Source organism: Vanessa cardui, chromosome 15 (genome assembly GCF_905220365.1).
Source record: "Vanessa cardui chromosome 15, ilVanCard2.1, whole genome shotgun sequence".
NCBI classification, from domain to species: Eukaryota; Metazoa; Arthropoda; class Insecta; order Lepidoptera; family Nymphalidae; genus Vanessa; species Vanessa cardui.
The window spans coordinates 12,606,115-12,622,119 of record NC_061137.1 but is presented as its reverse complement, the minus strand read 5'-3'; the positions used below and the strand labels follow the sequence as shown (position 1 = coordinate 12,622,119).

At 33.5% G+C, this 16,005-nt stretch overlaps 1 protein-coding gene across 1 annotated transcript in view; it reads left to right on the top strand.

The window, feature by feature from the left end:
• Positions 1–16,005, top strand: part of LOC124535950 (dopamine D2-like receptor) — an 84,237-nt gene that overhangs the window by 54,523 nt on the left and 13,709 nt on the right. The window contains exons 4-6 of the mRNA XM_047112367.1: positions 8,173–8,357; positions 13,297–13,392; positions 13,615–13,782. Coding sequence (XP_046968323.1) covers positions 8,173–8,357; positions 13,297–13,392; positions 13,615–13,782 — 449 coding nt within the window. The remainder of the gene's footprint in view (positions 1–8,172; positions 8,358–13,296; positions 13,393–13,614; positions 13,783–16,005) is intronic.

Sequence of the window (16,005 nt, the reverse complement as noted above, 5' to 3'; positions counted from 1 at the left end):
TTTCAAAGTTTGCCTTTTTTCTCGATGTATAAGAAGCAAGAGTAATGATACTTTATCACATAATAATAGATTAATACGTCAAACAAAAAGAGATTTATTAACTGAAAATTATAAGGGACGGAAAACCACAGTACCATTTTTTTATTGTTATATTAACTGCTCAGCATGTCTTCACTCGACCAAATTTCAAATTCTGTCATTCATTATTTTTGTGATATTTTCATCGTTTACACTGTGCACGCAACGGAAGCCTTTTCATCATATTCAAAGATATAATTTTCATTATTGATACTCCGTTATTTCATCATACACATTGCTACACCTATATAGCGTCATATATATAGCTTATAGCCTTAACCAATAAGCTATCTAACCCTAAAATAATTTTGAAAATTGTGCCATTAGTTTTTGAGCTTTCAACGATACAAACAAACTCTTAAAAATATTAATATAGATATTTCAGAGCCTTTCTTTTTCTCCCTGTTTTTTTATGACATAGGTGGCAAACGAGCAGGAGGCTCACCTGATGGAAAGTGACTACCACCGCCCATGGACATCTGCAACACCAGGGGGCTTGCAGGTGCGTTGCCGGCCTTTAAGAAAGGAGTACGCTCTTTTCTTGAAGGCCGGCAACTGTTTCCTGTCTCTTTCTCTTTCTTTTATACATTATTTTATTATTTGGTTTGACATAAGATTTTAATGTCAACTTTATGTATATCAATTGTTTCTATTATTACATAATACATGATTATCATTTAAAGCCGCTCATCAAAACAACAATTAATCTGTTTTCGCATTTCACCAATTAATTGTCAATTCCATATTTTAAATTAAACTAGATAATTGTTTTGTAAACCTGAATAATTTGAAATTGGAACACGTGAAGCACTTTAGTGAAGTAGCAAAAGCAGATACAAAATCACAAGCGACGTCACAAAATCACGTGTTCCCCTTCTCTTATAAACTGGATGCCTTCAAACGGAGCGTGAAGAGGTATCTTGCGGGCCGGCATGGCGAGGGTGACTCGTGCAGCTAGTTATTCTTGCTGTCTGTACTAGTCGTTTTCACGTTTGTAGTGGAGTCATATACCTACTTGGATATAATATAAAAAAAAAGCTTATGACCATCACTTTAGGTAGTTTTCGCCAATGTAAATACTGCCATATCCAGAAACCAGATTTGCTAATGATTATCACGATATTATAAACCCAACCACAGTTTATTGACTGACCACGGTTTGTGTTTGGAAAACTCTATGTACTGGAAGAAGCCGCCACTTTTAATGTAACTTTAAGTTTGTCTAGTATTCATTATGTAGTTTGTGCATATTATTATTACATAGTTCATATAGTTACCTAACACTTACCTCACACGCAAGCAAAGCCGCAGGTAGAAACTTGTTATATATATAATAAATCGGAAAGAATTTAGCTCCATTGCTGGCACAAAATAAAATATCGCCGAGTCGAATTGTAAATACGAATCGTACACTTTGCAAAGAATAAAGGTCGGTCGTAAACTTCTGTCTATTGTGCAAAGATCACATCTTAAAGAAAGCTACATATATACAGGATTTTCAACCTTAAGGCGAGTCAATAGAGATTTATATACATAAAAAGTATTTTAAGTTACTTTAATATAGCAAAATAATGGTCTAACTAATATTGATAATATTAAAATTATAAAATACAAATAACTGATTAGTAATGAAACTTAAACGGTATTACGCAGTAAGAAATTTATTTATTTTTAAAGTACTAGTTATAAGGCTACTTATCATCATAATTAAGCCAATTAAATAAGGCAATCAAAATCCGTTCTTGGAGATACGCTTTTTTTATGGTATAGGTTGGCGGACGAGCATATGGGCCACCTGATGGAAAGTGGTTACCATCACCCATAGACAATGACGGTGTAAGAAATATTAACTATTCTTTACATCGTCAATGTGCTACCAACGTTGGGAACTAAGATGTTATGTTCCTTGTGCCTGTAGTTACACTGGCTCACTCACCCTTTAAACCGGAACACAACAGTACTGAGTACTATCATTTGGCAGTAGAATAACTGATGATTGGTACCTACCCAGACGGGCTTGCACAAAACCCTACCGCCAAGTAAATTTTACTCTTACACTCTTCGAAAGTCTGCCAAAGCTCACATCACTCCACCTTTTGCATCCCGTCGACCAACACTCACAAATGTAAACATTTTTAAAATAAACATTGTAAAATTAGACGAAGTGTGGAATGACTGATAATTAATTGGCGATTTATCGACCACTGTCCTCATGTTGTTTCAATATCACCCTATGCACACACGTCATAAATAATCGAACAGCATTTCTTTCATAACGCACCCAAAGTTTTGAACTTCAAAATAAGGACAATCAGAGACAAAAACATAGAACATCCTGAACTTTTATCTTTGCCTAGGATGTACATATAGAGAAATAGCTAATGAAACTGGGCCTTAACACAGCCATTTGGAATTAGGGCACGCGCGGTCCGCCAGATAGTGGTCACGTCGGCAAACTCGCATCGATGTTCGCGAGACGTTGTTTCTTGTTCGAGGACTTTTGTTTGCTATATTATTTTATACATATTTTTTAAATTATTAGAATAATGATAATTAGGAGCACAGACAAACAATTAAGAAAAATATTTTGCCAATATTTTCTGCTGTAAACACATATTGATGACTACGTAGATATAATCTATGGATGATATACATATATTACCCTTTACTTTTGAGGTATTTGGTAAAATATTTGCTCTTAGAACTTCGCTATCGCTCGTTTGCTTGAGACCTGTCGTTTTCGATTTATTTTGACATAGTTCCATCCAATTCTGATAGCTGATTGAAAATTTTAATCAACTCAGACCTTTGTCTCTCAAAATGATGCTTGAAACCTAATACTATTCTCTTAATACAGAATAACAGTACAATCTACTATTCTATAAACATAAAGCTGTCCCCTATTCCCATAAAGGATGCCATTCCGCTCCCATTTGCCTAGATCGTGGGATACCTTTTTTAAACTTTTGCGATCACTACCAATGAACAGATTTAAATACGATACGAATCCTTTGGCAATTTCCTTTATCGAATAAATACTCTTTGGATGTTGAACTCTTTCTTACTTTTCACATTATTCCTAAACATGCGAAAATACCTAAACTCCATCAGTAGAATATAATAGATTTACGTTGGATTGAATTCTGTGACCCAACAGCACTTACATTATGATTTTAATCAATCAATAGCTTTTGGTTTTGCTATTATCATATAGACTGGTTTCAGTCAAATGGGCCATCTCATGATAAATGGTTAACACTGCCCATAATCATTGTCTTTTATAAGTATTCTTATATCACCAATGCGTCACCAAGATTGGGAGCTAAAATGTTATGTCTATATATTGTTAAACTGCCTCACTCATGATGCCTCACAGTATTAAGTATTGCTATATTATAAGTATTGATTGGGTAACCAATAAATAAAATTTTAACAAAAAGAAAAACCGACTTCAAACAAAACACTATTTTAAAACAAATGAATATGCACGAAAAAGTAATAAAAATAATTGCGTATTCAACATATTTTTTAGAGTCGTCCTAAGTTAAATGAAATGAAAAATATTAGACTACTTAAAAGTCGATTAACGATTATATCATGTAGTTATAGTTATTGGTATATTTGGAGCCGGTGTCAGCCACGGTGCCCTTGCCCCAACAATCAAAAGAAAGAAGCGATACGAGCCTCTTGATTGATCCAGTATATTATTGTGTAAAAGGTAATTTGTAAAAAACATATTTGTTAAAGTATTCTCGTATTGTTTTTTGATAGATATACTGTAGGGTTTTATTGGCTGACACCGACTCCAAATATAAAAATAATTATAACTACATGATATAATCGTTAATCGACTTTTAAGTAGTCTAATTTTTGTAAGAAATTCTGCCCCATATCGCACCCTAACTGCGAGCCGTATAGGAGTTCCATCACTGCATAGTATAAAACAAAGTCGCTTTCTCTGTCCCTATATCTTTAAATCTACGCAACGGATTTTGATGCGGTTTTTTTTAAAAGATAGTGTGATTCAAGGGGAAGGTTTGTGTATATAAAACATGAACAATTTAGTAAAGATACACTGATAATTTTAGAAGTTTGCGATGTGATGTCGTATATGAACAAATTCTGTAGTATATTTAGTATCAGTATTGCACCCGTGCGAAGCCGGGGTAGGTAGCTAGTTGATTATAATATTCGACTATGATAATTACAGAAACATAACCACATTACGGAAGGTGAACTCAAATATCCAAATAACCTATAAATAAAAGATTCGACCGAGTATCGCTAACGTGCTCCTCAGAATTGTTCCGTTCCCTTCCGTTCCGGTACTTTGTCATGGATCCTGTGCTCAGAACCTTACCAAACTTTCACCAAATTACCCTTGAAGTATATATTTTATAATAAAAAAAGAATTATCAAAATTGGTTAACGTGATTTTCAGTTATTCACCTATTTGTCGCGCATATACATAATGCAAATTTAAGACTTATGTCGTTTTCACATGGATACCATCATCGGAAAAAAAAATAAAAAAAATGGGACCCCACGGGAAGCACTACCTTTCAAACAAAAAAAAAATATCAAAATCGGTCCACCCAGTGAAAAGTTATGAGGTAACAAACATAAAAAAAAAAAAAAAAAAAAAAAAAAAAAAAAAAAAAAATACAGACGAATTGATAACCTCCTCCTTTTGGAAGTCGGTTGAAAAGGCTTGCACAAAGCCCTACTTCCAAGGAAATTCCGTCTTTGCAACAACGCGTCATAAACATTTTGTGAAATTCGTATAATGCCAATAATAAATAATACGCATTGCACGAATTTCGCGTTGCTTGCAAGTAATATTGTTTGACAGTGAACGCAATATGCTGAGAACTGTTTTATGCCGAATGGGCATTTATTATTACTACAAGCTTTTATTTTACTTGCAATACACTATTAACATCTGGCAACTCAATTTAGAAGATATCTTTAAACAATTGAGCTGTTTTATTATACACATTCAGCTAGGGTGACAATGCATGGTTACCTGTATGACGTCATTCTATATCCAACATGGCGGCATACCCAAGACGATGGACCAATTATTTTTAACGCACTTTTATAAGGTGGTTATAAAAAAGGCCTTGCTAAGAATAACTCGAAAAATTATGTGACGTCAGTCCTAACTCAATATAGCGGACTGCTAAAGCTTGAAAATCAATTTTGAAGCAAATACTTTCAATTGAGCTGAAATTTATTTAATTTACAGAAGCAAATATTGAGACAAGATTCTATCAATTATGTCATTTGTGTCAATTGTGAAGAGTCTTAATGAGTTAATAGTGACAGTTTTAGTGTAAAACAAAACATATTTTGTTCTTTTTAGTGCATTTAAATAAAGTGTTTTTAAAAAGACTTTTCACTTTTCATTTATATTCATTAGTCTTACATAATTATATTGTCTATTACTCAAATAATCCGAACTCAATTAAACAATAAAATTGCTTTAAAACTAGTTAAATCTTGATATTATTGCAATATAATTATACATTGTTACGTTGTCATTAGTAGTTAGTAAGTCATAAAAAAACAAAAGAAGATCACAGAACATTCGATTTTACACATAACTTTTTCTTTTTTGAATATTTTAAAAAAAGGTTTTATATATGATGAAATAATATTTATTAAACTTAAATAAATTTATATATATATAAAAGATATTTTCACTCAACATAACAACTGTTTACAAACACTAAAATATTTGAGACCAATTTAACATCTCACATTCACTACAAATTATTAATTTAACAATGAAACAGTTTTAAATTATTAAAATAATCATTTCTCGACACGCGTTTTTCTTAAATTCGTGGTTTCGCGCTGACATATATATATATTTAATATACAGATATTATTAAAGTAAAAATCGTAGGCGCGAACCTATATCAAAAAGACAACTTATTAACATTCCGTATATTTAAAATACACGTCTATCGACGTTAATAAATTCGTGATTCTTTTGATATCCTTAATTACATTTTTTACAATATCAAACATTTCAAAACTAAACGAATTCTACTTAAAAGTGCTTTTATGAAGTGTTTCTATTTTAATTTACAATATAGTCTATTTAAAAGAGGCTTAATATTATTGACCAAAAATAATGTCTTAATCTGTAGTCTAGACTCTAGAGCCTTTTAACTGTCTATTATTAAATAATTGAAAAATTTCATTTATATATTTTTAATACGTGTATGCAAATATTTCGTCTTAATTTCCTCGAATCGATTTTTACATGAGAATGGAATTTTTCCAATGAGCGAACTCTTCGCTATTATTGGCCAACATAAAATCATCACATTTTCCAAGAAGATATAATTTTGATTATTGCCACTATTAATACCAGTGTCACATAACAAATGTTGCACATTTTTATGCGACTGCTATGAGAATCGCTCGTCATTTTTACGCTTTTATTTCTACTTTTGTATCATTACTTAATTAATAGGTAATTAATCCATAGTGGGATTACTTAGCTTATCAAGAAGATATCAATATTGAGATTATTATTGAAACAATTTAAGTTACATTATTATACGTAAATTACTTGAAAACAATCAAGATATATCCACTTGTAGCAGCGGTGCTAAGACGCCTTATATTTACATAGAATATAATTCCAACTGTTTTTCACATACATACACACACACACATACACACACATAATATAAGTGAAAAAAACGTCCACGTTGAACACGTATCCTCTACTTATTTGAAATCGAATCAATATGTATTCAAATACTGTTTTAGGATTCGACTGTATCTGTATTGACCAACAAATTTTGATTTAATCCATTTACTGAATATCAATTTACTTATTTATTTAGCAAACCAAATATGTACGAATGTGAACATTCGTAGTGCATAACATTTATTTGTCAACGGTACCGTTGGCATCGACGTTTATTTGTCGACGGTATCATGACTCATTTATAGAATACTAGCGACCCGCCCCGGCTTTACACGAGTATACGTGATATGTATCGTTTTATTATGACCAAATAAAATAAAATCATTATAAATTTATGTTATTCTGATGAATAAATGACCTATATTACTGCAAAATTTTACCAAAATCCTTTCAGTAGTTTTACTTTAAGTTGACGGTATTTACGTATGCAAAGTATGCACTTGTTTCTTTATTTTGAGAGTGAGAAAATAGAAAATTTCGCTTGTGTGTGTGTTTGTGTGACAAGGGCTGACAAGGTGTGACAAGTGTGTCAAAAATGTCCGTTACTCTACCTCGTGTTATTTTACCTAGAGAATGAGAACAGTGGTCTAAATCTTTCAGGAGAAGTTAATTCTGGAATTGTTCAGAAATAATTTATATGAATACCTTTGTTAACACTCTGCTTACTACTGCTACTACTACTATTACTACTGCTTGTTACTTCTCTGCTTTTTGATCGAAACTGATTTCGCAGAACAATTTATTTCCCACTGTCTGGATTATTCTTCTGTATTTATTATACTTAGTGGATACACAGATACCTCATACACCAATGATACATTTTTAGTATCTCTGGTATCCCCATGACCATGGGTGGTGGAAATCAATGCTAGGATATTACCATTAGCATTTCCCAAAGTTATTTAAACTGTTATATTATTTTAATAGGCTATTTGATAATGCGAATAATAAAGTGTCAATTATTGTAATCAATATATTTTCAAACGTTTTGTCACATTACACAAAAATATCCTGATTGGTCGGGTTTTTGATGACGTCACTTGCTTGTTAACTTCGTTTGCCTACTATGAGTACCACAGATTACAATATAGGCAAGTGACGACACCGACCCCATTTTAGCGCCATATTGTCGAAGTAGCATTTTCGCGCGCTATTGAAATATGGAATTTTTAATTTGATATTTTTCGGCAAATATGTACTAGATTCAAAATAAACAACTTTTACTGGGTTCGTTAACCTCTAATAAATAAGATAAAAAGGATTTTAAAAACCAGTCAAGTAGCCCATTGGTGATTTATTTTTATGAATTGGTGACTGTTATGACTATTTAATCCCTGACACTAAATTTATTTTCGTATTTGCAGGCAATTCGGCAACGCGCCAAAAAGCAACGGGTAGCGAAGACGTGCTCAGCTATCAGCTCGGCAGTCTCCAGCGGTACAGCCGCTGTTGTCATTGAAAATTTAGCACAGACCCAGAGGTTCGTCGAAGTTCCAGACGATAGGACAACGAACACGGCCTCTGGAAGCAATGATGATGATGATGACAAGTAAGCAATTAGATGAAACTGTTTCCCTAATCTCTTCCATTAGCCTCTTAAATATATTCAAGAAAATTTACTTGGTGGTAGGGCTTTGTGCAAGCCTGCCTGTTTAGGTACTACCCACTCATCAGATATTATACCGCTAAACAATAGTATGCAGTATTGTTGTGTTCCGGTTTGAAGGGTGAGTAAGCCAGTGTAACTACAGCCACAAGAGACATAGCGTCTTAATTCCCAAGGTTGCTGGCGCATTGACGATGTAAGGAATAGTTAATATTTTTTACAGCGTCATTGTCTATGGGTGATGGTAACCACTTAACATCAGGTGGCCCAAATGCTCGTCCGCAAACCTATTCCATAAAAAAAAAGGAAAATAAATCTACATAGTACAAATTTCCTATTAATAGTCAAAGTAAAAAGTTCCACTAGTTCGGAAAAGATAATTAACTATCTAAAACTGGTATCAGAAAATGAATGTAAAGTATTTTTGTTATTGTGATTTCTTTTACATTATTTAATTCCCTAGGTATGTTAAATATAATGATCCCAACAGTTATCGCTCGCGACCTAACTCGCGTTTTAGTCGTCAGATGTATCGTCCTTCCTTAGGATTCAAGCTTTGCTTCCTTACAGAATTCAGTTTAGTGTTAGCAGTGCTGTAAATAGCCTTTTCTGCGCCCTGTGCGAGCTTCTATAACTGCGCCCTATTTAAGCCCCATTCCCTTTTTTACTGTCTCACTCACAAAAACTTAAACGCAGGTTCACTACTGCAAATGCGTTGCCTATTAATGATAAACACTAAACACAAATACGCTCGTGCACTGCCAAAAAAATTAGCTCGATGTATGTTTTTAATGATACTAGTATGTAAGTACGTTTGTATTGAAATGAAGTACTAGGGGCTCAGCGGAATCTTAACAAGAGCAAAACGACAAAACAATAGTCCTGCCCAGTCTGTCTATTCTTGCGCTCCCGAGAGTCTACGCCTTGTGCCTAGGCACCGGCGGCACCGCCCTATTTACGCCACTGAGTGTTAGATATAATACTAGCTATTACTCAAGACTTTGCTCGAGTGGAAATTGATTATGTCACCAGAAATTTCAAACCCTATTTTACCCCCTTAGGGATATAATTTCCAAAAATGTACACACAATAAAAAAATTCTACTCACCAAATTTCATAGCCCTAACTTTAATAGTTTATGCTCGGCGATGATAATTCAGTCAGTGAGGACTTTTTTTTCTTTTTTTAACGAACTAACGACGGTACTACAAACACCCAGACCCGAGATAATATAGAAAACTAATGAGAATCTACATCGAATCGACCGGAAATCGAACCCGGTGTACACACCACTCGACCACGGAGGTCGTCCTTTAACAGGACTATTTGTACTAATCTATATATATATATATAGATTAGTACAAATAATAAACATAATAAACGTCCAGCGAAATATACTTCACTTTTTCCTCAAATATGAAATTCAATGTCCCTTACTTCATAAAAATGACAAATAAAAGTAAATATATCTGTTTTAAAATTACAAAGGGACTAAATGCTTTCGTGTCTGGAATCTTGACAGCTCAAACGTAATCCCAAAGGAAGAAACGTCTGCGTCTTGGCTTATTTATTTTATAAGGCGGTTTTATCCAGAATTTATTATATCTTACAAAGGATTCGTCGGTTATAATACCCAGAATTATGTAACCCTCGTATTATTTTCTCCGCGAGATATTATTCTGATACTTTGATTGAAGATAATTTTACGATTGTAAAGGTGCGTTCAGATTAAACAACAAATTACATGAAAATTATAAAACCTCCTTGTTGATCTGAGGGTAGTTGAAATTCCAACATAGAAACGTGAAAATATTATTGAGTTTTTCGTACATAGATATTTCGTAGATTTTTGGGTATCAACTGTCTTAGAAGAGGAATAACCTAAATAAATTTTAAAATTATTAATTTAAGCTAAGTATGCAGATCGTAAGTAACAGAACTGAGATGGCCCAGTGGTTAGAACGCGTGCATCTTAACCGATGATCGCGGGTTCAAAACCAGGCAAGCAACACTATATATATATATATATGTGTGTGCTTAATTTGTGTTTATATTATTGTGAGGATTATTACATTACAGGTCGTTACTTTGCTTTACTTTTACTTTTATACAGATAGGCAAATAGACTATCTGAAGATATTACCAACGCCCACAAACATTGGAAATGAAAGGACTTCCACCTCTATATCGTCAATGTACCACAAACCTTGAAAACTAAGATGATATGTCCCTTATATCTATAACACGAGATATTACACGAAATCAATCACGTTTCAAACTGGACCGCACAAGTCAATAGTATTGAAATTTGCGGTACAATATGTTATGTGGACGGTACCTACTCAGACGGCCTTGAACAAAGTCCTATCCCAAAGTACTAACTCCTAAATGATCCATGATACTGTTGACAAATTAATGCTGTACATAATTATAATAACGTAGGTTTTAAACGTGAACCCTATCCAGTCTTATCGATCATTTCAAACCTCTGATTACAAAGAAATACCATACTGAGATTCTTTCACGGTTATGTCAATATATCTGAGGTATGTACAGTCGGGGCAAGAAAAGGTTCGACTTAAGATCTACTTTCGTGAGTTCAGTAGGTATGATCGATAATCTGCTTTACCGATCGAGAATCTATGTATATTTTACAATTCAGAAGGCATTATATCTAATTTAAATTTGTAATGACTAATTACGCCGTTATAGTCCAGTCATTTAAGACAATTAATTCATTATAATTCCAAAAGTTTTTAAATTTTTATGTAAGGTCGGGAATGGTATTAAAACAAACTATAAAATTTTGCAACCTGTTCTGCGGTCCGGAACATTGTTAAAAATGCAATAAATTATAATTTGCTCTGTTCTTGAGACCAAAATTCCAAAATTTCTGCAAAGTTGGAGTGGTGTTAAATATATTATTTTACATCACGTATTAAATTTGCAACCAATCTAAGTGTACGGAACATTTTTTGTTATTGAAAATTAATGTTTTTTTTTAATTAAACTGAATAAAAACGTTCCAAAAGTTCTGCAAACTTGACACATAATATGTCGGAAAAATATACCGAACGGTTGTATAAATTTGCAACCTTTTTCGTTGACCGGAACATGTTTATTTATAATTCTTTTTAATTCGTGGTCAATTTTTCGAGCAAGGTGGTCTCGGAATAATTACAAAAGTTTTGAAACTTGGTTGCAAACTTCGAAAACATCTATTCTGATGCATTAACAAATTTGCAACCTCATACGCGATCCGGAACTTTAAGCAATTTGCAAAAATGTAATTTTTGTTGACTGTTTAATTTTGGGATTAATGTTAGTATTAAAATTTGCAACCTCTCACGCAATCCGGAATCTTGTGTGATGTCGGAAATTTAACTCTATGACATTTTTCATTTTCGAGAAAATTGCAAAAATTCAAATCGAGCCAATGATTGTTTCTTTGAGGTGCATGTCAGTATTAAAATTTGCAACCCCACATGAGATCCGCAACTTTGTGTTCTTTGCAAAAATCGATTTTTCGCATTTTGTTATCCTTGAAAGAAATGCAAAAGTTTAATTTTATACGCAGTTGTCAGTTTAGTGCTTTAGTTTCAAAAGTTACTAAGAGTTTACAACTCGGTAAAGGAATGAATTTGAAAACTGACGAAGGTTTTCTTACTCTGACTGTTCAATACTATCGCCTGCGCAGATTTCTTGTCGCTGACATCAGCGCCGTGGGAGAAATTCGCTCAAATGCTAATTATATATTTTAATCTACATAAACCATGAAGAATATTAAATGTAGTTTATTCATACTTTAGTGACAACTACAGCTGTATTGTGCAACTCTTGTGTTATCGTTTGCACCTGTTATAAATGTAGACAAACATATCGACGTACCTTAACAAATAATAAAATTATAATGTATTCTCGTATAATGTTCGACGATATTTACTTCTTTAAATAAGTCTTATTATTTTAATTTAATTTTATTATATTTTTTGGGAAACAAATAATAAGATAAACATATACGATATGAATACATAAAATTACAGGTATCAGCTAAGTTTCCACTGGTAATTAGACAATATTATTAAAATAAAAAAAAATAACTATACATAAAATCAAATATTATAAACGTATAGTAACGAAATTCTTGAACAATTATGAATAAAAAATCAAACATAAACATAATTAAACGAAACAAAAAAAAAACAAAATTTAAGGCATTAATGGCTACTCTCTCCTTTATATTTTGCAGTTTTATATATCATACACTTTTATATGGACATACAAAACATACATACATTTCTGACAAATGTCCGACCTTCAAAGTTAAGGCATAAAATTCGTCGACGGATTTGCCCTGTAACTTTTTATCGTCTTGACCTGCAGATTTATAAGCACTAGACTATGAGGCAACCGTTGTTAATTAAATAGCAGCATAAACTTCGATTATAAATTAACAACATACAATCGAAACAATAAAATTTATAGCGACCTAATTAGCAAACAGTACAATTAATGCCGTTTTGTAATTGTATAGTAATTTGTTGTATTTAATAAAATCAACTTAATTAAAAGCTTTGTTTAGTTTGTCATAGATGTATTGATTTGGTTTTATCTGGATATCAAAGCAGTTTAACTAGAGGCACAAGATGTAACATCTTAGTACCCAAGATTGTTTGCGTACTGACCTAATAAAGAACAGAGAATACTTCTTTCTCATATCCAGGTCTTCGGGCGGTAGTAGCAACTAGACATTATCTGACCGAAACTGATAAAAAGTATTCTTTTGATGCATGAAACAACAGCAGTCAAGAATTTTGACAGTTAAATTATAAAGATATAATTTTCTCTCATAATTGCATTCTAAATTTGAATTTTATCTCAGTTTCGACAGGTCAGAGATGGGGGTTTACGCTGATGATATAGCAACGACCAGATCAGCGAGGTTTATGCTCGCGGCTGTTGTAGAAGAAACTGGATTGTAAGTACATTTAACGGTCATATAAATTGTACACGGCATATTTATGTCCAAAGATAAATGCATAACCCAAGTAATAGACTATGATGAACGTAAATTTAATTCTTCAAAATATCTCCCGATATACTCCTTGACAATAATCATAATATAAGGCATGATAATCCTGGAGTATATTGTATTGTATATACATATGTATATGTGTATGTAATGATACCGTATTTTCAGGATAATGGCAAACCTTGCATCACCAATACCAATGATGGACCCCAATACAAATAATGACTCGGGCTACGCGCCATCAAATATGGACGTGGATAAAGACCACACCCCGCCCCCCTCGCCAATCAAGGAAGAGACGAAACAGGATGAACTACCAAAGAAACCAGAGTTAAAGTAAGTTTGACTAACATTCCATCCTTTTTTGTAGCGTAAATTCGTAGGCGAGCGGGCCAACTTAAGGTGGTCACTATCACCCAGAGACATTGGAGCTGTAAGGAATCATCTCTTCAAAGACCAGCGCATCACGTACCTTACAAACAGAACCTTTGTACCTGTAGTTACACTGGCTAATTCACTGGCTCATTCACCCTTCAAAACGAAACACAAAAATGCTGAGTATTTCTGTTTGGGGATAGATTATGTGATGAGTAAGTACCTATTCAGATGGGGTTATATATGTGTAATGTATATGTTACACTCGTTAACTCCTGTCATTTCATATATATATAAAAGAAAACTTAATATCAGTATGAATCAGCTGTTCACAAGTGACTATTATCACCCATATATTTTGTACTACCGGGTGAGTAGCCGGCTTCGCAAGGCTGCAAAAAAAATTAAGACATCACTTTAAAACTTCTAAAATCTGTTTCTCTGATATACTACGCATTATGCATATATCTTCGTCTTGAATCAATATTATGAATAAAAAAAACGCATCAAAATCAGCTGTGTAATTTTAAAGATACATAGGTACAGACAGCGTTTAGCGACTTGGTTTTATACTATGTAAAATTAAAAGTAAAGTAACAGCCTCTAAATTTTCCACGGTTGGACTAAAGCCTCCTCTTCCATTAAGAACAGGGTTCGGAACATATTCCACCACGCTGTTCCAATGCGGGTTGGTAGAATGCACATGAGGCAGAATTTCGCTGAAATTAGACGATCCTCACGATGTTTTCCTTCACCGCCGAGCACGAGATGAATTATAAATACAAATTAAGCATATATAGAGTGGTGCTTGCCTGGGTTTGAACCCGAAAACATCTGTTAAGATACACGCTTTCTAACCACTGTGCCATCTCAGCTCTTCTACCATGAAATGATAAAGATAATGAAGAAACATTCACTACGAATCCCTACCGCGAAATAAATAGCATATAATTGCTATAAATATTAAATAATACCTCAGCATCAATACAAACTCAAAACTCTTCAACTTCCAGGAGGCTCCTACAAGTACATTAGAATCGTCATTTAATGAGATAAATTAAATTTAATGCTCCAACCGGCTTAAAAATGCGTTTGAGTGCTTAATCGCCGTTTTAAAATGTAATTTTATAAATCTAAAGCTATTACTCCTTCAAGAGTAATTTACTCAGAAAACAGGTGAATGACTCTGTTTCTGCTTACAGTTGAATCATAGCCTTAGGAATATATATCTTCATTACATAGTATAAAACAAATATATATTTCAAATTATGCAACGGATTTTGATGCGGTTTTTTTAAATAGATAGTGTGATTCGAGAGGACTGTTTTAGTATATAATACATGGACAATAAAGTAAAATAACACTGTTAATTTTTGGTAAGGCTTTGTGCAAGCCCGTCTGGGTAGGTACCACCTACTCATCAGATATTCTACCGCTAAACAACAGTACGCAGTATTGTTTTGTTCCGGTTTGAAGGGTGAGTGAGCCAGTGTAACTATAGGTAAAAGGGACATAGCATTTTAGTTCCCAAGGTTGGTGGCGCATTAACGATGTAAGGAATAGTTAATATTTCTTACAGCGTCGTTGTCAATAGGTGATGGTGACCACTTATCATCAAGTGGCCCGTATGCTAGTCCGCCAACCTATTCCAGAAAAAAAAATTTAGAAGTCTTATGTGATGTCGTAAATAAACAAGTTCTGTAGAATATTTAGTACCAATATTGCACCCGTGTGAAGCCGGGCCGCCCGTGATGACAATATAAAATAAATTGATACTTTTGGACGTGAAAGAACAACAGTAACAGACAGTTACTTACTGCGGTGTAAATAAAGTAATCCATATCATAGTGTATAATCGCTATAGTTTGATCAGTGTCATTAGGCGTAAGGTTTTAGATACAACATCAGATCAGAGCTGTGCAAAAAGTATTTAGTTTAAAGTCATTTCTAATATGTTTTATTATTTATACAAAATTTTGACGACCTCCATGGTCGAGTGGTATGTACACCGGTTTTCATGGGTACGCCACTCTGAGGTCCCGGGTTCGATTCCCGGCCGAGTCGATGTAGATTACCATTAGTTTTCTATGTTGTCTTGGGTCTGGGTGTTTGTGGTACCGTCGTTACTTCTGATATCCATAACACAAGTGCTTCAGCTACTTACATTGGGATCAGAGTTAATGT